This window comes from Vespa mandarinia, chromosome 9, assembly GCF_050613455.1.
Source record: "Vespa mandarinia isolate Hongniang chromosome 9, ASM5061345v1, whole genome shotgun sequence".
Taxonomy (NCBI): Eukaryota; Metazoa; Arthropoda; class Insecta; order Hymenoptera; family Vespidae; genus Vespa; species Vespa mandarinia.
In genome coordinates, this window is record NC_140818.1 from 8,679,305 (window position 1) to 8,703,419 (window position 24,115).

At 32.8% G+C, this 24,115-nt stretch overlaps 1 protein-coding gene across 10 annotated transcripts in view; it reads left to right on the forward strand.

Annotated features, from left to right (window-relative positions):
• Syt7 (Synaptotagmin 7) overlaps positions 1–18,182 on the forward strand; it is a 104,974-nt gene extending 86,792 nt beyond the window's left edge. For 6 of the 10 annotated variants that reach the window (XM_035862412.2, XM_085659388.1, XM_085659389.1 and 3 more), the window contains 8 exons: positions 4,122–4,133; positions 9,446–9,635; positions 11,674–11,814; positions 14,864–15,011; positions 15,788–15,897; positions 17,075–17,243; positions 17,357–17,569; positions 17,840–18,182. In XM_035862412.2, the coding sequence (XP_035718305.1) occupies positions 4,122–4,133; positions 9,446–9,635; positions 11,674–11,814; positions 14,864–15,011; positions 15,788–15,897; positions 17,075–17,243; positions 17,357–17,569; positions 17,840–17,940 (1,084 nt within the window). In that variant the 3' untranslated portion in view covers positions 17,941–18,182. Of the gene's footprint in view, positions 1–2,700; positions 2,821–4,121; positions 4,134–9,445; positions 9,636–11,673; positions 11,815–14,863; positions 15,012–15,787; positions 15,898–17,074; positions 17,244–17,356; positions 17,570–17,839 lie in introns of all 10 variants that reach the window. The other 4 variants (XM_085659390.1, XM_035862419.2, XM_035862422.2 and 1 more) reach the window with 3 other exon arrangements.
• Positions 18,183–24,115: the final 5,933 nt, after the last annotated feature.

Here is a 24,115-nt window from a genome sequence, read left to right on the forward strand (position 1 = left end):
ATGGATGATCCCAATTATATTTCGTTTGGACAATGGAATTATTCGAAAATGAATGATTTGTCATTAATTATCGAACTAAATATGATCGGAGAATTCAGGCAAGTTTGATGTAGACGAGCCTATAACCTTTGATATCGCGCGGATCGAAGTTAACCGGGCAACAGGATTAATGCTAAGAAATTCCGTACCCGTCTGTTTGGAATACCGATATTTCGAATATTCCTGATTGTTCAACTGGCTGAAACCGAGTATATTCCGCGGACGTGCTTATACGACTAATAGGATTAATCATCATTGATTTCGTACCAATGCTTGATTACACGAGTTTGATATAATATCGAGGTATGTGTATTTACAAGTTACGTGATTTGTGCTTTTTCTTTGAAGGATTAATGAATTATATCGATACGTCGAATTCGAACGAATCTATTGAATTAAGTACACAGGATTTATAGCTTATGTTGCGTGTATATCAAAGAAAGATTACAACGTTTTACTTTTTAATTGAGTAACCTTTAAATATCGTATATAATGTGTTCGAAAATTTTATCGTTTGGCGCGGTTTAAAAGAATACTTATGTGTTGGTTCGTTCCTCGTTATTCGTTAAAAAAAAAAAAAAAAAAAAAAAGAAAAGAAAAGAAACGTGAAAAATTATTGAAACGCATCCATCGTACCGTGTTACGTCGTATTTTGTTTTTTTTTTGTTTTTTTTTTGTTTTTTCTTTTTTTTGTTTTTTTCTATTCCCGTTCGTTTTTGAAGAGGATACGCGAGAACGAGTTGACTTCACATCCATTAAGATTTACAAGCGGAATATCTGCTTGCAAAAATGAAGGTTTCGCGCGGTAGAGACGTCAACTAGGACGGATAATGACGATGGAAGTGTCCATTAAGTTTAACGATATACCGTTGCTTCTTGGCAACGAATATAAAAGCACGATCATGGGCCTCGAGTAGAGTCGTTACGAGGGAAACGCTTGAATTTATGCGTTTAAAAGCAATCATCGACGAAATCGTACGTTTTTGCTATTAAATAGAGGAAGAAGAAAAAGAAAAACGATGTTATAAATTATTCAGCGAGAATTTAACGAACAAATTCTGGTCTAATGTACCGTTTATTATCTTCTTCTTGCTAATTACACTATATAACATTAATTCCCGGTCGAACTTTTTAGTTCCACCTTTTTAGACATTACTTTCTTTGCTTGGCCAAAGTTAATTACCGGTAGGATGAATTTTTCTTTTTCCTATTTGATTTTAATATCTCGAAAGGATTTTCCAGATCGGAAAACGAACGGAATGCGAAGATTTTCGCGAGATTCTTCCTATTTCTCGAGTAATTAAGACACGGATCGTAAGAACGGACGAATTCCAATTCAATGTCGAATATTTGATATAGGTGTGCGTAGTATATACGTACGCGTACGTACATAGGTAAAAGCCTAATTTCACCTACTTCATTTACCCGTTTAAAAATAAAATTTCATTTACATTTTCAAGCAGTTTTTAACTTATCATCCAATCTCGTTAAGTAGAAATTCTTTATTCAAAAAAAAATTTTTCATTCAATTACAAAGTCGCAACAACGTGGACACACCGTATAAATTTCAACGCAAATGGACTTTCCGTTTGAGTTTCAAAACGTTTAGCGTTTGACACGAAACCGCACGAATCGATTTAAAATATAAGAAAATAAGGGTGATTTAAAAACAGGAGGATGAAAAAATGGAAGAAAAATAACGTTTGGTTGTTATTATGTTGTGTGGCAATTAATCATGATAATACGCTTGTAAAATGTGATCAACATAAAAATATAACAGGTCTCTTTACGTTGATAATAAATTAAAGGCATACCGCCTGATAATGCCTTCCGTGAGACATCCGAGGCGACGTTAGCACGGCGTAACTTCTTTGTCGTCTTAACTTAACTCAACTCAACTCAACTCAACTTAACTCAAGATGCTTCATTTACGGTGACTTCAACGTCGCGGATAATTAAAGGAGGGAGTCAACGTCGAGAGCGACGACGTTAATCGATTAATTAACCTGACAAATCGATTATAGTAAGTACATACGCGTGAATCGATGAAAATCAAAGTGGTAAGAGTTAATTATTATTTCCGACATTTTTAATGAGATCAATTTTTCTGATCTTCCGTACTTATATAGACACATTGCTAGAATATACGTTTGCGACAAGATAGTGACATTAAACTTGTTGTTTCATTTATCATGCGTTTCATAAAACGTCAACGCCAGATAGTCGTAAATCTCCGACGAACATCGTCCCATAATATGCAAATACAAGCAAACGAAAATTTTCTGGATATCTATTTGCCCGAATCCCGCAGACGCAAGTTCGCCGTTGATGAAACATTACGCATATCCATACGAAATTAATTGAAAAAAAAAAAAAAAAAAAAAAAAAAAAAAATAAGTAAAAAGGAACGACTATAACTCACATCGTAATAAAATTTATATCATCAAATAAATGATAAATTATAAATGGCAATTCTTAAGAGCTCGATGTTTTCTTTGATAGAACAAGTGTACTATTTCAAAAGCAGTTCGATAGAAACGAAAACGAGTTCGGTGCATATCGAGATAACTTGTCAGAAAATATAGTTCCTCTCCTATCGATTTTTATTTTACGCTTATGGCGAGATAACGAAAATACGAGACTATTACGAATGAATTTTAGTGCGATCGATTATAAGAACGTGAGAAGTGAGCCACGTTCGTGAACAAATTTAACTATGTGGGCCGCAGTAACCAGATCGTTGGAAATACTCGTTGCCTTCTTCGAATATTACACGACCAGGTAAGAACGCAAACATAACCGATTTAATTGATCGGACGCGGACGTGGCGATGCGAAATTATTGAAACACGTTTGATCATTTGCTTCTCGATTGAATTCAATCGAGAATTTGTTGAATTGTAATTTATTTACGATATGCGCATTAACGAAATAACATTAAGCCTTTTACGAAAAAGGAAATATTATCTGCGATGGAAAGATGATCTTATTTAAGGATCATTTAAAACAAAAATATAATAATCCTTTGTTTTACGTTGACTACTCCGTTATATAGGAATTGTAGGTATGGTAGAAGGTGGAGGAGGGCCGGGGGAGTTATTGCTACGTTGGTTATAAAATATATTGAAATTCCATTCGATATCGGACTACACAGGATCCGTACAAAACAGATGTGATATTGCTGAATTAAGTTTGGACAGTTATCGTTTGGTCGAAAGTTTCTCTTTGCGAACGATTAACTTCGAAGAGAAGATAATAATTCTTCGAATAATCCTTGAAACTTTAAAGAAGATAGGTAATACGTACTCTTTGTCTCGTTCTTAATCTAAACCAGTGTCGAACTCCCGATCCATCGATCTATCATGGTTAGTGAATCTTCTGAGAGATACTTTGAAAAAAATACTTCGTCATAGATTCCACCTCCGTTCTGAACTTTTTTTTTTATGAAACACTTTCCATCCTTCTCTTTTCTCATCAGCGAGTATGAACAGAGGGGAGGATGCGAAAGAGATAATGGGAAAGAATAAAAAACGCGAAGGAACGTGTTCGCTCGAAACTCGAGTAACACTCTTGGAATTAAATGTAAATTGCTTTCTTTTTTCTCTTAGGGAATTTATCGAGAGGAACAAAAAAAAAAAAAAAAAGAAAGAAAAAACAAAGAAAAGGAAAAAAAGAAAAGCAAAGAAAAGACACACAGCTCTGACACGCACTCCGTCACTTATTTATCAGCACCTTCATAAGCATCTCTTTTGACAGCACAGATTTATCCATTAATCTTCTTTAGCACAAAATCATTAGCACAAAAGAACGATTTTTATTTTTTCTTAATTATCGTTGTTTGTTTGTTGAAAAATAAATGACTTGTTAAAAAATGCTTATATGCCTGCCTATCTGTTTCACAGCATTTATTTATATCTATTTCTAAATCTCTCTATTTATATATTCGTCTCTCTACCGATGGCAAGAAATTGAAGGACTTATATTGTTCCGACTAACGGGGCTCGCTGTTTCGACCATTTAATTAATTAATCATTAATCTTTTTCTGTTTCATGCACCATTTCACTGTAACAATTGGAATGCAGAGCGCAGTTGGAGTAAGTATCACGAACCCTCGAGTATTTTACGAGTATCTTAATTGACGTGTCCTTCTCTCTGTTTCTTCTACTACTTCTACTAATTCTATAGCTATTACTTCTTCTTCTTCTTCTTCTTCTTCTTCTTCTTCTTCTTATTTTTCGTCTTATTCCATTTCTACATCTACTTCTATATCTAGTTCTTTCTCGCAGCCCCCTTCTTCGACCACTCTAACTCTAACCGAATCTTTTCTCTCACAAAAAGAAGTAGCATCTTTTTCGGCTTCTTACGATCGCTTTAGCTTCCGCCAGTCGTTCTGAAACTTTTCTTCTATATCTCCTTAGATCAATGTGTATAGATTTGGTACGATACTTTTCAACTTGTCATCTTTTTTCTTCTTTCTTTTTTTTTTTTTTTTTTTTTACTTTTCTCTATACTCCGTTGTTCCAACAGAGGTCACGTATTTCAACGTCTCACTTCTCCTTCGTTGTTTTCTCTTCTTCGTATTTTTTCTGTATTTTTTTTTTTCCTTTTTGGTATTTTTATCCACATATACACAGGCACACTTTGCACAGGTAGAAAACACATTGTATTCCTCGTAAGCATGCCTTGTTCGAAAATATATGTGGGTGTATTTGTCCGCGCCCGTTTATTTTCTAAGCGTATTTCTACTTTGTCTTTCGTATTTTCACAATTATCTGTATGTACTTTCTCTCTCTCTCTCTCTCTCTCTCTCTCTCTCTCTCTCTCTCTTTCTATTATTCTGTTTCTCTTAACTCCAATCTCGAGCACGATTCCGCATGGCCTACTATGTCAAAGAAGTTCTTAAACATCGACGTATAGAGATACGAGCAAGTGCGAGACAGATTGTTCGGTCAAAGTCATAAAACTTAGTTGCTTTTGTATCAGAGAAATAGATAGATAGAGAGTATTTGTTTCTATGTGCGTGTGGAAAAGACGGAAAGAGAAAGAGAAAGAGAATATGAGATAAATAGATAAAGAGAGAGAGAGAGAGAGAGAGAGCTATTCAACTCTTCACCACAAGAGTCTTACTAACGCAGAAGTTGGAAACGATAAATCCCCTCCCGCTGCTGTTTCCTACAACCTCCGAATGCCAATTAAATGTAGGCGAGAACACGTTTCCGACGAAGCGAACATTTAGCTCTCTCTCTCTCTCTCTCTCTCTCTCTCGCACACACGCATACACACACACATTTTGACGAACAAAAGAGATGATTTCAACTGTGATATATCAATCTACACTTGAGAGAGAAAGTAAGAGAGAGGAAACTAGCCAAGTTTAATCTTTTTCCACAATCTACGTAGACATATGTATACATACATTCCATTTTGAAAATGGCAGGAGAATCAACACATTGCGTTTATTAAATTGTACTAGATCTTAAAATCGACAGGAGCTAAACGTTTATCCCGTTTTCTATGGATTTAACAGAGTAGTAGAGGATGATTTAACGAGGATAAATAGGATTTATCGTTGATTTAGTCAACGTTATAGAGCACAAGGATTATTAGAAAACTAGACGAAGAAAATGTTGAATAAGATAGACGATGTGTATCCTTGTCTCGTAGGAATCAATTAAATTCAACGATGGGTAGGAACATGCCACATGGGCTCGTGGTTATTCGCTTAGATATAGTTTCGCATACGTGGTCACCGGAGCTGATAGCTTATTAGCTAGACGTGGTTCACATTACGTTCCTCGTTGGTTAACCTTCGACATGTTCATGTATTAGTTTCCATCTACTCGCATGTATCGCGTTCGATCCCATCTATTCCTTGTTATTCTTGAAAATAAAAATTATTTCCAACGAGGACAGTTTATATCGTTGCTCGATACATTGTGAAATTGATCGTAATAGAAAAAAAAAATATATATATATATATACATTTAATATTTCCAATTAATAATGGACAGAGCAACAGCGAGAGAGAGAGAGAGAGAGAGAGAGTGCAAAAGAGAAAAAAAATCATAAACTCTGAACTCGTTAAATAAGAATGAATGAGATGGAAACTTTACAAAGACCTTATCCATTAGCGTCTCTCGATCCTCTTCGTTATTTTAAGCTTAGGTCTATTACATTATATGACCAAGGTTAATGGACGAAAGTAATTGATCCGAAAGTAAGCCAGTCGATCAAGGAAATATAGAAGGGACGCGATCGAGCGCCAGGTCGAAATGATATAATTAAAATATATTCTAGAATTAGAACTTCCTACGAATGAAAAAACATTAGCCTTATTACCTTTTATTCGTTTTTATATCTTATCAACTTCCATTACTATCACCATCATCACTCGAGTCATATTTAATATTTTAAACAGAATTCTTTTAGAAATAACTCGTAACGTGGCATCTTTTATTGTCTCTATTTTCGAGATATGATGAGTTGTGTTACGATTAAAGAATATGGTTTAAACTTTCTTTCACATTTTTATTTTATCCTTTTATCCCGTATATAGGTATTATCCATTTCACACAGATATACCAACCAATCGTATTATCTCGTATAAGTCTAACTCGCACATGGTAAAATGTAATCGATTCTTCGAGTCGCGTCCGATAATCCGGTTGACTGGCAAAGAGAGAGACCAATCCCAGTGATACGCATCTGTCTCCTTCGAAGACAGCAAGATGAAGCGATCGAGGTGATCCACGTCCGTTAATCCATTTCTATTGACGTCGTAGCTTCTAAAACTGGACGATCGATCCTCTATATTGAGTTTAATACATACGATATATTTACGGTCACACATATGTATGCATATTTGTGTTTATTTACATTCATCCCTTTATATATATATATTTCTCATTTAATATAAGACCCATCTGGTGAGTTATTTATTTATTTATTTATTTTCCTTAGTTTTTTTCTTCTTTTTTTCTTTCTGGAAATTTTGTTCTTCATATCCCTGTGCTAGCGTAACTTCGTATATATATATATATATATAGTAACAGGAAAAAACGTTCGAGCTAACGTCGGTTTAACTCGAATTTCGAGATAAGCTCAACCAGCTTCGTCCAGACAGCCAGACATTTTCTGTCCACGTTCGAAACGAAATTCACAGATGGAAACGATAAATTCTCCTTAGTTGAATCTACTTTTTCAAGGAAGGATGGACGTGAGTGGTACTCTTTTTTTTTTTTTGGATTTATTATAAGAGTGGTTCGATGATACTATCTCAGATCACGCTTGCTTGTCTGAAGTAGATTTTGTAGCGTATATAAGGAGAGATTGTATTATAAGTTAAGATAGAAACACCCCCAGCCAAAAAAAAAATAAATAAAAAAAAAAAGAGACTTATTACATAGATTAGAAAATTTATGCATGTTCCGGCATGTTAGTGATTAGATAACATGTTATAGATAGCATTTTTATTTTGTATTCTTTTAATACAAGACGTTGAAACCAATGGAAAAAGGTTTTCATTCTATATACATATATTTACATTTTTTATACGTATTATAAAAAGGATAATGTATTATAGAAAAATTCAATTATCTTCACATATTCGAATCCACCATCTACGTTTCTTTATTAATACGAGACAGAAGAATAATCGAAGAATCCTCTTTTCCGAGAATCCTTTTTCAATATTAACTTTCTTCGCGCGTGCATAAGAGATTTTTGTGATATGAAAAAAAAAAAAAATAGCTATGAAAAAGTGCTTGATCCTGCTTATAATATAACAGAGTAAGAAAGAATGTATTTCTCGTACGAACAAATATTATACATTTTCATTCGGTGCATGATCCACCATGATGCTTTAACGAAATAATTCAACAGGAAAAAGAAAAAAAAACAGAAAGGAGTAAAAATGAAAGAAAAGGAAGGAAAAGGCTTTTCCAAGGAAGTAGAATAGTTTTCTTTCGAAATAGAACGAGAAAATGGAAATGATGTTCTCTCACTGAAGCTCTCGTGGATTCGCATATTCTCATCGCATGCGTGCACGTGAAGAAAAGAAAAAGATGAAGGCAGAGAGAGAAAGGGTGGGGAGAGAGAGAGAGAGAGAGAGTGAGAAAAAGAATTTTTCCGGTGAGTCGATAATAACGGGGCGAGGTGGTCGTCGTTATCGTTGAACGCCGTAGGCGTCGACTCGCGAGAAATGCAAGAATTCATTCCGTGAGACTTTTAAATAGATACGCACGACCACAATATGGCGTCGTGGATTCGCGTGCAACGAGTGTTTTAAACTCGACATGTTGAACAAAAGGAGACTTTGTGAATATATAACTGGCATTCAACACGCACTCTTTCTTTCTCTTCCTCTCTCTTTCTCTCTCTCTCTCTCTCTCTCTCTCTCTCTCTCTCTCTCCTTTTTAATACTATATCGGATAAAAGAGTATTCGCCAGCTAGTCGAGAACTTCTATCAGCTGATTGTGCGATAAAACGGGACGAGGAGAAAAGAGTGCTGATGTATACCTTTCTATGTATGTAGGAAAAAAAAAATTTACATAACTTTTGCATAGTTTGTAAATGGTCAATTCGTCCGTTTCTATGAATTTTTTACATTTAAAATTCTTTTTTCATCTTCTTCTTCTTTCCGTCTCTCGTCGGAATATTTAATTAAATTTTATCTTAGAGTATCATCGATCTTGTAAAGAAAAGAGAAAGGCCAGAAGAAAGAATACTCCGAATTAATATTTCAATATCTTTTCGTTGACTAAACATGAATTTTTCACTTGACGATCGGCGAGTAATAATCAGATATAACGTAAGTACTTACCTTCCAAGATATCAATCCCGAAAAGAAATGAATTGTATACGGAGCTTGTTGCTTCTCGTAGAGATAGATACATTTAAATAGCAAACATATTTCTTTCATCCTATATAATATATATATATATATAAATATATATATATGTGTGTGTGTGTGTATATATATATATATTACTTACATTACTTACATTAATGGCTTCATTCCAGCTGGAACGATCGAACGAATCCTCGTTTCATTATCGAAAAGGGAAACTCTCGTTGTTTACGTCGAAATTCTCTTCCCTTTTCATCGTATGCCAAATTTTGCAAGAACAACGTGACATATGTCGATAGCCATATATATAGAGAGAGAGAGAGTCAGGAAGGAAACACGTACGCGTGTTATATTGTACATAGTATACTTGTATATAGTATACATAGGTAGATGGATGAAGCCAATTACGCGAACCGATCGAGAGTTCACCCTTCTTTCTTTTTTCTTTTTTTCTTTTTTTTCTTTTCTTTCATTCATTCGTTCCTTTTGTTTTTAATCCCAGAGAGGGAGAAAAAACGATTAATCCGTATCTCGATATTTCTTTATTATTGTTGCAGAACAACCGGTAGCCCGGCGAGCAAATCACCGGCCGGCAGCAGTGCTGGTCCAGCTAGTAGTGCAGGTGCAAGTGCTGCCGTAGTTGCTCCAGGTAGTGCAAGCAATGTCGGTGCAAGTGTCGAACCACGCACTCCAACGGCTGGACCGCAAAACAAGCAGCTCCAAAATGTTAAAGGAGATCACCCCTCGGTAAAATATTTTTATTGTACTTTTTACTTCTACGATACTGGTCGACCGTGAAGACCTCGAAAAAAAACGCGAGCCCCTTTTTATCCTGGCAAACCCGCAAATTCTATTCTTTCGACCTTACATTCTTTGCATAAAAATTCTTTAAAATAATCTCATAGAAGTTTGTAATTATTTAATCTTTTCAAATTTAATAATTCTCAACCTTTCCACAACAAATTCCTATATTTTTCCTGTAATAATATAGAATGCATATTAGTAAATAGTAGTAAAACAAAAAATGAATAATACATATACGAATTTCCATAGTATTTTGTTTATTGCTTGAAGAGACCTAACCTATCAGATTTTGTTAAACACTGATATAATTCATATGTTTAGTGTTTCTGTCTTTCTCCCTCCCTCTTTTTCTCCTCTCCCTCTCTATTTATCTATTTCACTCGCCATTGCTCGTGGCCCAAGCATATTTAATTAAATTCGTAAATAATGGATAGTACGCATTCCTTTCGCATAGTTTCTCGGTATTATACCGTATTAAAAAGCTCGCTGGGTTTACGAGAATAACCTCCGAGTTATCGATTCTATTTTCTTATCAGTTCTATCGAACCTGGCCACGAGCATTAATTCTGTGATAAAAATAATCTTTTAGATTTTCTTCGTTATGTCACTGTTATGACCTGACCGTTTTTAATTGAAGGAAAACATTATATGTTAATCGATAAAAATATATAATTCGAGAGAGAGAGAGAGAGAGAGAGAGAGAGAGAGAGAGAAAGAGAGAGGCAGATAGAAAGAGAAAAAAGGTCTCTTCTTTCGATCAGTCTTGGCTTGTCAGTTTTGTAGTTAACGATCTGTCCGTTCCGATTCGGTTCTCTTATTATCACGACTTTGATATAGTTACAAAATGTGTCTATTACCTAGATTCACCCTGTCATTACATTCAACTCGTTTTCAACCTTTGACCAAGCCATGTCCTGAAGACTATTACATTCCTAACGACAGCCTTTAATTATTGTTAGGACACACTTCATCCATTTGTCAAATAACTTTCAAATGTCAAATTTTCTGTTCTGTCGTTCCAATGAATTAAGTAAAATGAATAACTTGATATTTGAACAGTCACATATTTTCCGAATGCTTTAATCAGCGTACTTATTTATATGTAAATACTTCCTGAATATTACAACTACGTAAAGTAATAATTCAAAACTCCTTAATATTAATCTTGATATATATATATATATATATATATATAGTATATTAAGAAGACATAGTAATGTATAGATAATCGCAGTTATAAAAAATAAGACTTATTTTCGAAGAAAATCGCCTTCTTGAAAATAAATCATATACTTACGATTTATATTTACGAGATACGTGACTATGAAATATCGGGTGTAATATTATATCGATAGTATCGCACTCTCTCCTTGGAGAGAATCCTATTAAATTTTTCATAGTCTCCCTGGTCACTCCTTTTATCCATATTTAAAAGACAAATATATCCGTATTACCGGGGTCAGCTTTGGATGTGACGGTATACGCGCTTTACCTTAAACCTTACCTCAACGATATGAATATAACATGTATTGCTATGTCACGCACGAAGCAATTCTTTGTTCTCCTTTTACGCAAGAACACGAACGCAGAAAAAAGTTCTTCTTTGAAATGATGTGTAACTAATGAATTTAAAAACTACCGATGGAATCTTTTTTTTCATTCTTTCTTTCTTTCTTTTTTTTTTTTTTTTTCTTTATTTTCTATGTCAGTTTTCATCTCTTCAGACTATATCCTCGAATTTAAATCGTTGCACAATCGATTGACCGCATTTTAAATAGACGACGAACAATGACGCCGATATTCTCCCAGAGATTATCGTGCCAGAATTAGCCTACTTTTATTGCTTTCTTCGAAGAATATTTAAATTCTTAACAACGTTTAATAAAAATTATATAAGTTTTTTATTATACCAACGTATCATATTTTCTCCCTAAATACGTTTTATTTACGAATAGAAATTCGTTTCTTTTCATTGTTACAGAAAGCCTTTCTGCAAAGCAGATCCATCTCCTTGGTCGATATGTACATTGATAATTCGGAACCCAGCGAAAGCGTCGGCCAAATTCATTTTAGCCTCGAATACAACTTCCAGAAGACGACGCTCATTCTAAACATCATACAGGTTGGTTATAAATATGGATTATTCTAAAACGTTAACGTAGTCATCATAACAATGCTTGTTTAATAATCAATTCTTATAAAATTTTTTTATTTTTTTTTTTTTTAAACAATTTTTATTGACTAATACAAAGTGTAATAGTATGATTTCCGATGAAATTCGTATTGATTAATAATAATAGAACAATTGAAAAAAAAACAATAGCGTTTAAACGCTACTCTAAACTGTTCACTTTTTGTTATTTAACATAAATAAATGCAAAACAAGTTTCGTATTGAATAATAAATTTCAAAGTTGAAACTAAAAGTTAAAAGTTCAATGATATTTCTTACAAAATGCATATGTAAGTAATATAATGAAAACAGTACCACGTAATGTAACGTTTTTATTATTTAAATTTTGCAATAAACATATACGTGCGTACGCGCGCTCGTGTATGTATGTAAGAAAGAGGGAAAGAGAGAGAGAGAGAGAGAGGGAGAGAGAGAGAGAGGGACAAGGAGAGAAGGTAACACATGGACAAGTCGGTATCGATTCGTTTATGACTTACGTCATATCGGACATCTACATAACGAGTCTCGTTTGAATGACGCCAATAAACAATCAGATAAATAATATTTTGCAATTTCTTTGAGTATAGATAGATCTGCATGCATTGTACATATATATACATATATATATATATATATATTATATATACACTCTAAATTCCATTTACTCTGTTCATTATTACGATATGCGGCTGTTCAATATTTCTTTTTTTCTTTTTGCAATAAAATCGTCAAACAAGGTCATCATATATATTATGACTTGACAAAAAAAAATGTCCAGTTCGTTATCTAAACCATATAGAAAAGATTAGTAATACTAATATACTTAATAATAATAAATTCATGATTTTATAAAATAAATATCAACTAAATGTAAATCGAATAAATGTAATATAAACTTAATGAAATATTTATTAATTCGTTCAAGTAATGTCATGGAAAATTTAGAAATTTTCAAATCAACGTATTGTTCGCGTTTCGATAAAAATTTACGATTAAATCGATCGACATGCCTGTCATCCGCGTTTAAAGACTAATTCTGTATAATGTAAATAATTGAAATGATCATCGTAATTTTATTTTTCATCGTATTTTCATCGTATTTTATCTTTCTATCTAGTTTCTCATTTTCAAGAATTTAACATCGACTATTCGAAATTTTAATTAGGTCTAATCGATATCGCAACTTAATCATTCTCTTTCTTTCTCTTTCATTTCCATATCAAAATACATATTAATTCATGTAAATCTTCCTCTCTCTCTCTCTCCTTCATCCTCTTCCGGTTGATTTTAGAATTTATTGCCATTATCGACATTGAACTCTCGCAAGTTCCTTGGATATCATGATCAGCAGAAACCAAAATGAGATAAGTTTGAACTGTTTCTCTCTCTCTCTCTCTCTCTCTCTCTCTCTCTCTCTCTTTTTATTTCTCTTACTGAATCGTTTCATGTCGAGAGAGTCAGCAAGATCTGTCAGAAACATTTTCGTTTCGTGTCGCTGTAGAAATCAAGGCGGTATTTCATGTTCGCAAGCTTGTAACGATGTTCGATAAGAATTTCGAGATCTAATTTATACACATAAAAGAAATCTGAAGGAAGAAATGTGATTTTTAAAAAATTTTTAAATCGTAAACGTGTAATAATTATATATCGTTAAAAAAGGATTTACGTTTAACGTGGATAAAAAAAAATATTTCTATTTAAATGCGATTTAATAAACGTCTAATATATCGTATATTGAATATGTTAGAAAAAAATAAATTGTCGACCGTTTCGTATGAATCATTTTCGGAGAATAAAATAGGATTGTTTCGATGTCATTGTTTTCGTTTTCATTCTAGTTTTTGGAATAAAAGCTAATCTGATTACGCCATACGAACTCTCTAAACTCTGGTTACGCTGTACCACGTTGTACTTTATTAAAACAAAAGTAGATGTTATTGCATTGCAACGTTATAATAGGAAGCAAGATCATTATCGGTTAGACATTTGGACATTTCGATATTCATGTTCGACTAATTTATGGAATCGTTAACCATCTCGTAAAACTTACTTTACATAATTAAAATGAATGAATATTAAATGACTAATATCGATTATCTCGCGTGTATCCATTGGAAATATGTTTATGATAGAACTGCATATTTAGCTTCATATAACATATATATATTGTTTATATAGGTATTTGCATACACATATATATATATACATACGTATATTTTAAAGATAAAAGCTTTTCTAACAATCGGAAAGCACTTGTCATTCGAGTAAACACTTCCTATCCTAGCGATGCATTTTAGTCATCGTAATACCATTAGAAAGTTTTCTCGAAAACAGCTCGAATCTAATGAAAAAGTATCACGGGTTTTGCAAAAGAACATTTATACTTTACCATTTTCTCTTTCTTAATATAATTATGCTCAGAGGATAAATCATTTAAAAGAGTTTACTCGTGAATCTCGCATTATATTCGTTATTATCGTCGAAGGAAGATTTATTCCTTAAAGAAAAAAAACAACTTGTTGTTATCATGTAAGAAAAAAAAAAAGAAAATAGCTTATTCTCATCAGTTTATGTGAAAATAAAATTTTTTTTATCTATAATCTACAATATATATATATATATATATATATATATATATATATAATACAATTTGAAGAAGGAGAACAGGTTTAATAAAAAACGACAACCTTCGTACACGTGCGTTGACTTTATAGAATAGGGGTGCCTTTATTAATTTTATTTCTAAGCATCAAAGACCTTAAAATATTACGCTTATTTTATTGAAAATCGACTATGGAAAATAATGTGTAATAATTATTGCATAAAAATATTCTATTAATTGTTTTTCTTCTTCTTCTATTTATGATTTATTCTAGAAAATAAGATAAAGAGGGGGAGAGAGAGAGAGAGAGAGAGAGAGAGAGATGCATACGTGAAATTGCAAATACAACGTTTTCACAAATGGATTTTTGACGTCTTCGTTCGACCTTTTTTCTCAGGGTAAGGATCTACCCGCAAAGGATTTGTCTGGAACGTCTGATCCGTATGTACGCGTGACGCTACTTCCTGACAAAAAGCATCGTCTCCAGACAAACATCAAAAGACGCACACTGAATCCGAAATGGAACGAGACGCTTTATTTCGAAGGTGAGATTTTAACCTGCACTTGTTTGATATAATCTTATTTCGCTTTGTATTTCTTTTTCTTTACTAACTAATGCAAATAACAATTTCGAATTGCGTCGAGTGCGACAGAAAAGGAAAAAAAGAAAAACGGAGAGAGAGAGAGAGAGAGAGAGAAAAGAAAAAGGAAAAAGGAAAGAAAAAAATTTATTTCCAATTTTCATCTTTTCTTTTTTCATTAAGCGGGTCCAATCGTTAATAAAATTCGACACGTGAATGATTTACGAAATTCGTATCTCATACAAATATTAAATTGTAAATAGGAATATAAGCCGATGTTCGACGAAAGTTCAGTCTTTCGCTTCATCGGTCAGGAAATAAATGAAATCGTGATTTTTTATTTCGACGAGCACCGATAACGGATGACCGGTTCGAAAACGCCTCTGAAAATTCGATTCGCGGAGAAAATACGACATACTGGTTCAATGTGAACGGGACCGAGTTTTTCCCAGTTATAATACGAAATTGTTTGACCATCTGTTAGAACTGTGTGCTTCCGTTGTTTTATCGCTCTTATAAAAACAATATTTAACGCGTTCGATGGTTATTAACAAAGAAAAAAAAAAAGAAAAAAAAAAAGAAAAAAAAAGAAAAAAAGAAGAAAAAATGAAAAATAAAAAAGAAGTTTATTGTGACACTAAATCCTTTATTAAAAAAATGAAGAGAAACGGACAGACTTATGCGAAACAGTTTGATACTCTGAAAAGTATATAAACTATGAGAGTATTCGTTCTTTACAGGTTTTCCTATTCAGAAGTTGCAAAGCAGAGTGCTACATCTTCACGTCTTCGATTACGATCGATTCTCAAGGGACGACTCCATAGGAGAAATTTTTCTACCACTTTGTCAGGTAATTTCAAAGGTTGCACATATCTATGTAGACGTATGTAGATATATTCGTTTTAATACTTGATACTTTTTTTTTTATAACTATATATTACCATCTCTGTATTTCACAGTTCTTTTTTTTAGCCACGATAATATACAATTTTATTAAGCAACATTTTATTAAAAGAAAAAAGATTTTGTTTCATTGTTATTTACCGTGAGGCTGTATGACATTATCATCAAAGAGTCTAAACAGAAGATAGAAAAAAAAGAAAAGAAGCATAAAAATACGACGAAGTCTATTTATTATCAACTATAATGTATCACAATGTTTACGCAACATCATCCATCCATTTTTCGTTTTTCTATCTACAACGATAAAACACTTTCCGACACGATTTATACGCTCGCCTCTCGTCTCTTGTCTCCTGTCTCTCTCTCTCTTTCTCTCTCTCTCTCTCTCTCTCTCTCTCTCTCTCTCTCTCTCTCTCTCTCTCTCTCTCTATCTCAGCGGAGTAAGCAGCCATTAAAAATGTTTCTCCATTTCTCGTGCGAACTGTAAGCTTCATGAATCGCAACGAAAAACAATAAAAAGCGTGAACGCTACTATGTATTTAGATAGTTCACAGTACGATATTCTCCCAATGAAACATTCTTTTAAATTTAATTCTTCCTTTTTATCAGGATCTTTCACCTTACTTTTTCTTTTCTTTTTTTTTTTTTTTTTTCTTTTTCTTTTCTTTTCATAAAACATAAATTCGTATAATAATTTCGTATGCATAACGAAGATATACTTTTTAACGTGAGAAAAAGTAAGTACTTACTTAGGTATGTCCTTTGTCTTATTTAAGGTTGATGACAATGGGTACCTTGGTGGATTAATTCGAGATCATGCTATTTTCAAATGTATGTTGACGCTGTACCAGTGATAATTCGTACTACGTATACATTCATTTCCCAAGAGCAAATCTCGACTGTGTATTCTCTCCTCTTTCATGGATTGAATAGCGTCAATAGAAACGAACGTCGTACACGCATATACGTATGACCAATGTAAATAAACGACGATCCTCACGATTTCTCCTAGATAGACACACGCATATACCTACAACACACACCTCGTCTTTCTCGTATTCGCATAAACGATTTATAAGAAAGAGATGTATCATTCGATTAAAGATATTGCTGACGTGTTTCAGGTCGATCTATCGGAGAAGCCATCATTTTGGAAGGCTCTTAAACCACCGGCTAAGGACAAATGCGGAGAACTTTTGTGTTCGTTGTGCTATCATCCAAGTAATTCGGTGCTTACGTTGTCGCTCTTAAAGGCGAGAAATCTCAAGGCCAAAGACATTAACGGGAAATCAGGTAAATAAAAGATTTCTTTTTTCTTTTTTTGTTTTTTTTTTTTTTTTAACGATTCCCCCCACTCCCTCCTACTCCCATCGATCGGTTACTATATAAATATCTTATTGTTTTAGATCCTTATGTAAAAGTCTGGCTACAATTCGGCGACAAGAGAATCGAAAAACGTAAGACACCAATATTCAAGTGCACTCTCAATCCTGTATTCAATGAAACGTTCGCGTTCAACGTACCGTGGGAAAAGATCAGAGAGTGTTCGCTCGATGTTATGGTCATGGACTTTGATAATATAGGACGTAATGAGCTTATTGGCCGTATACAGCTCGCAGGTAAGTTTAACGAGTTTAACGAGTTGATTTATTCTAATGAAAAATGATCGTTCAATGAATTAATATCAATGAGTTAATATCTTTGTAAGATTTCGTAAAAACGTGATATAGACGTACTTTATCTATATATCATATCGTTCAATATAATCGATTAAATAATAAAATTGCTTTTTGGATAATGCGTTATAAAACGCACGGATATGTACAGTGTTTGGAAGAAAACGAAAGAAAAAACGAGAACAAAAATTGAACAATAAAAATGATTTTCAGGTAAGAACGGAAGCGGTGCGAGCGAGACGAAACACTGGCAGGACATGATAACGAAACCAAAACAAACAGTAATACAGTGGCATCGTTTGAAGCCCGAATAAAAAATCAGCAAGGAGAATGATCTTTGCAGATCGTACGTACGAACGAATTCGGCCTCCGAGGAGAAGCGATTCGTTCGAAGAGGGATCGTTTGGGGATGACGACGATGACGACGACAACGACAACGACGACGCCGACGATGACTACGACGACCACGACGACGATGATGATGAACGCGCTTCGATCGATCGTTCCGTATAGAAAAGTTCAATTAAAAAAAAAAAAAAAAAAAAAAAAAAAAAAAGCGAAGAACAACGTCAGGGAAAAAAACGACGTATCCTCGTCGATATATCCATATGTCGTGGATATACACACTGATATACATACGTATACGTACACACTTAAAGATATGTATATCCATATAGAAAAACTTCATGCAAACATTAATCTACAGACAGACGTACATGCATTATTGTACACGTTCACACTTATATCATATGTATACTACGAATGGCACGAAGAAGGGACGAGCGATATAAAAAAAATTTCCCGATTGGAAATGAAGAGTTCGAAACGAAGAGATCGCATGAAAGGTATATATATGTGTATATATATACATATATATATATATATATATATATATCTTGTAAGAAGTGGATGAATGTGTGCGTGCGTGCGTGCGTGTGTCAGTATGTATGTGACAGAGGGAGAAAGAGAGAAAGAGAGAGAGAGAGAGAATGAACGATCCTTAATCGTGACGTTAATTGACATCGGCCATGGGTTGTGAAGTAACTTTCTTCGATCGACTGTTCCCGGGAGAACAGGAGAGAGAGAGAGAGAGAGTGTGTGTGTGTGTGTGTGTGTGTATGTATAAGAAAAAGAGAGAAAGAAGAAGGAAAAGGAAAATCACATTTCCTTGCCGAATAATAAAGTAACGAAGAAAAGAAAAAAAATGAAGGTAAAAAAAGAAGAAAAAAATCCAAGAAGAAGAAGAAGAAAGGAATAAGAAGGAGATAAAGAGATATAGTAAGCTGTTATCTTTCTCAGAGACGTTGTTGACCGTTTTGTATTTTCGAAAGTACCGCCGGTAATTTTTAAAACGAATATTCGCGCGCGCACCCCTCCTCCTCCCCCCGCCCTCGCCCCCGCCCCCGCCCCCGCCCCCGCCCCCGCCCAAGTTCATTATAGTGAGAGATAGTTTTTAACGCTAAGGTAATTTTTATATATGAATACATTTTTGCTGCCGAGCGAGTAATTTTCTAATCGCGCATTGACGCTAATTATATATGATTTATTCATTTTTCTTATCATTTTCAGCTGCACATTAACATTAATGAAAATAGAAGAGTAATTGAAAGAGATGAACAGATTTTTTCAAAAAAAAAAAAACAAAAAAAAAGAACAAAAAAAAACAAAAAAAAGGACAAAAAACGCGTGAAATATTACGAGCGAAAATTTACGGAAAGTAAATTAAAAAAATAAGAAAAAAAAAAATAAAAAAAGAAAAAAAGAAAAAAATAAAAAAGAAATTACATTTATTTAGCTATTAAACTTATAAAAGATAATGTTTCATTTTATTTCTTTCTGTTGACGATTCGATCAAGAAAAGTAATTTCGTTCGAAAAGCGAAACGATTAATTAGTACGAAAGGTGAACAAGTGCAAGCTGTTTCGGTTGTTTGATTCGCTCGATCAAAATGATCATAATTTTCAACTAATAGCTATTATAGTAGTATCAGCCAATACGAAAGGGATGAAAGATATATAAAGAAAGAGAGAAAGATATTTTTAACGAGAAACTTTTGTATCGAAGCCAGACGTGATTTCTCGGGAGGGGTAGGGGGACATTTTTCGAGCGGTAAATTGTGATCGGTGTACCTTATACACTTATTAACAAAAATACAGGAAAAAAAAAAAATTGGAGAAGAGAGTTGATGAAGGAAAAGAGAAAAAAAAAAAAAAAAAAGAAAAAAATCTATTGTTACATTATACCTGATATTCTGCTGTTAATAACAATAATGTAGATAATCCCCGTCGAATAAAATTCGATCGTGAATTTTGCTTGATACACGCTCGCTTCGAGCGTTCCTCTCTTAACGGGACGTACGGGATAAGAGAAGAGGAAACGAAAAACTGAGAAAGGCAAAAGCTATACTCGCTATATAAAATATAATACAGGATAGTAAATCAATTATAGATACGAAAAGTCCTACTTGTAACTGATTATTACAAAATTATTATAATATCATTATCAATATCCGTTAAAATATTCGTATCCATAATTAATATACAATTCCGTATTTAGAGCGAATATTATTCGTGGATCCGATGCGTTTCCTCATTTCGATCGATCGAACGACCGTCGTCGCTTAGGGCTCGAAGATATCAAAATATCACGGGATATACCTGTATGTATATGTATGTATATCGCGGTTACGGTAAAATATACTGACACGTTTTTTTTTTTTTTTCTTTTTTTTTATTATCTCTTTTGCCGCAACTTATTCATTTTGCGTGTTGCGAAAGTGCATGTAAGTAAGGGATAAGAGAAAACTAACTAATACGTTCTACGTTCTGATAGGAAAAAAAGTCCGATTAAAAAAAGACAGGATATACGGTCGTTTTCTTTCGAAAGCCTCTCAAAAATTATTGTAAAAAAAAAATTCTCTAATACACGCGCATATTTTTACGAATACCTATTGAGTTAGCTTAACGAAATAGAGCTATGTAAACGAAGAAACGACGTTGTACGTTTTCATAATCGAAGATCGATCTCTCCTGTCGCGTCTAAAATGAGGCTTATTGTGTGCACGAAGAGAGAGAGAGAGAGAGAGAGAGAGAGAGAGAGAGGCGGATTGCATACCGTAAGGGGTTAGTACGTAAAAAAAAAAAACTAAATAAATAAAAGCGAATAAATTAGTCTATAATATAAATATATATAATATATATTTATGTATTATATATATTATATATAGATTATATATACATATATATATATATAATGTGAGTAAATGGTTATATAATGAATATATTATATAAAACCAGTATTTCTGTGTTGTCAGGGAGTTCTGCCCCCTGGATCCCCGGCGAAAAAGCTTTGCCTTTTTCGCAATAAGTATGATCGATGTAGTTTTGTCATCGTGATGATTTTCTTTCTGCATAATAGTACACTCGTTTCAATCGTTCAGCTTTTATCCGTTAGGCACGACCGTTATTACATATGCAATATTTTAATATTAATAATTATTCGTATTGGATCACACGATCATAATAATAATAATAATTGATCAACTTGTTTGAAATTTGATGAAATCAATAGTAATCTCTTCATGTGACACAAAAGTTGTTTATAAAATTTAATCATATCCTCTGGGTGTCGATCAATTTTTCTTGCTATGAGTCTAAAAAAAAGAAAAAAAAAAGAAAAAAAGAAAAAAGGAAGAAGAAGAAGAAAAAGAAAGAAAAGATTTAGAAAAACATTACATCTACATTTAGACATTTAGGAAACATTCATAATTCATGCAGAACTTGAAACATAATTGAAAAATTGTATTTTTATCGAATGTTACAGCGTGGCAACGCTTTTCGCAATGGCGATTACATAAAGAAACTCCATGCGGTCGTGCCTAAAAAGTATTGGAGTAGCACAAAAGATTAGATAATATTTGTATGTCGTAGCCTGTATACATTGTATATACGTATAAGATGAAAGAAGAAAATTAAAAAAATGTTTCCCGGTTTATTGATCATGTACGTTAAAATGATGGTATTACGTGGTGTTGTTTATTAGAAATCTCAAATTTAAGAAGTTTCAGAGTCCGGTCGTTTAGTTGAAAGTTTTGTGAAAAATTGTTGCTGTTAACTAACAGAAAAAGAAAAAAAAATTATCTAGTACTATGTGATTAATTAGTATTCCGTATATACAGGGTGACACGAAGGAAACGCAGTAATATTGAATATTCGTCGTAATAGAATCGATTGTAATCGCATTGTGTGTGTATATATTTAAGAAAGCTTCGATCGAAGTCATCGATATCGATTATTCATCTATTTTCATTATTTTATGATCGGCGCATGAAATTAATCCGTACTGATTAATTAAATTAAAGAAAATAAAGAGGAAAAGAGAGAGACGTACACGTTGCATACTTTATAGAAAATTATTATCAAAATTAAAAGATCGTGCCAAAAACAAATTTTAATTAACGAAGTGCTTGGTAGACAATATAGTCTTTTTTCTTTTGTTTTTGTTTCTGTTTACCTTTACTTTTTTTTTTTTTTTTTAACTATTACACGTTACTCGCGTACGATTTTTTCATTTTAATTTAAATCAAACATAACTAATTTCGACTTTTAATTTATTAATTATTCGAAATTTCTCTTTATATCAAGGACATTGATGGTCCGTATGTAAATATTTTTAATTTAATTTTATTCAATGATACCATTTATGTATTTTTGATATCATATTTGATATCAATTAAATATGATAAGTTTGTCTCTTATATTTAATAATCAATTTTAATTAATTTAAATTTTGATACCGCAAGACAACGATTCGGTAGCTTCTTCGGAGTAGCCGATAAAATCTACGCGTACCACGAAGAGTAACACGTATACTGTGGCTTCCTAGGTTCAAATATCCTAGGCTTCTTTTTTCGTCGTGTCAAATCGTTGACCATGATTTTAACGTTCGTTACAGACTGGGTTTAACATTTTAATGCTTAAGTACCTATCGTAAATACGGAAGAAAATATCGTGTGTGTTATATAGGGATGCTAATTTATATCGTGATACATGTATGTCAAAGCGTAGGTATTAAAAACAAACTACAAGAATATGAACACGAGAGTACAGTTAAAACAAAACAAAGAAAAAAAACGATTGATCGTGCTTACGCGATAAGTGATAAATGAGAGAGAGGGAGAGAGGGAGAGAGAGAGAGAGAGAGAGAGAGAGAGAGAGAATATTCAGTTGGCACAAAACAAAACGATAAGAAAATAAATAAATAGCCGAAATATGGTGGTCGGAAATGTTCGATGTTTAAAACTTTACATTGCGCAGTTTGAAAATACATATATTAGTTCTATAAGAGGTATATAGAAAAGAGAGAGAGAGAGAGAGAGAGAGCCGTCGAAGCAGCAAAAGAAAAAGAAAAAAAAAAAAAAAGAAAATAAGATTTAGAAAATAGTTTGCAATAGTAAAAAAAACGGAAAGTGAAGTGGGCCTTATACTATGGATTACGTCAATTGTAAGCAGCTTAAAAAACGATCAAGTTTTATCTCGAGCATGAAAGAACGACATTAACTATTGAAAGCATGATTATCATTATTGTTATTATTATTATTATTATTATTATTATTATTATTATTATTATTATTATTATTATTATTATTATTATTATTATTATTAATCATACTCGGTACTAAAGAAAAAATGCTATTTTGCGTAATTCAATCGTCGTTGCAAATATACACATACATACTTACCTATCGTTTATAGATTTTAAGCTTCGATAATTATTAATTATTCTACTTGTCTTTCTTTCTTAGTTTCATTTGCAATAGGTCGATATAGAGAGCCTAAAGGATATAATTATTCCTCTCTCGATTTGTATATTCAAAAGCTACATGCTTTGTGTATGTATATATACATGCTTATATATATATTATATATATATATATGTATATATGTACATATGTATATATATATACATATATATATGCATATATGTATATTATTCCTAACTGTAGACAAATCATACAATTGTCGTTAAATATGTGGTAATATGAACGCACACGACGCTCACGCGTGCACGTATTTACATTGTAAGATCTTTCGCAATTAGCGTCACATCAAAATAATAAGAAAAATCTTATGAATGGAATGGAGTATATACGTTCGTAAATTCAATCGATTATACCAACTTGGTTATTTTTTCTTTTTCTTCTTTCCTTTTTGTTTTTTTTTGTTTTTTTTGTTTTATTCTCCTTTCGAAACATTACTTTACGTGTGAATGTATATAAAATTATATCCTACAGTTTTTATTTTTTCTAGTCGCATTTTGCTCTTTGTGATAATACAAAAATTCGATTCATCCGACTAATCACTCGACGAAAAATAATATAAATATATATATATATATATATATATATATATATATACATATATATATATATGTCTAAATAAATAGTATATATATTTTTTGCCTTTTTTTGGCTATCTTTCGAAAAATAGT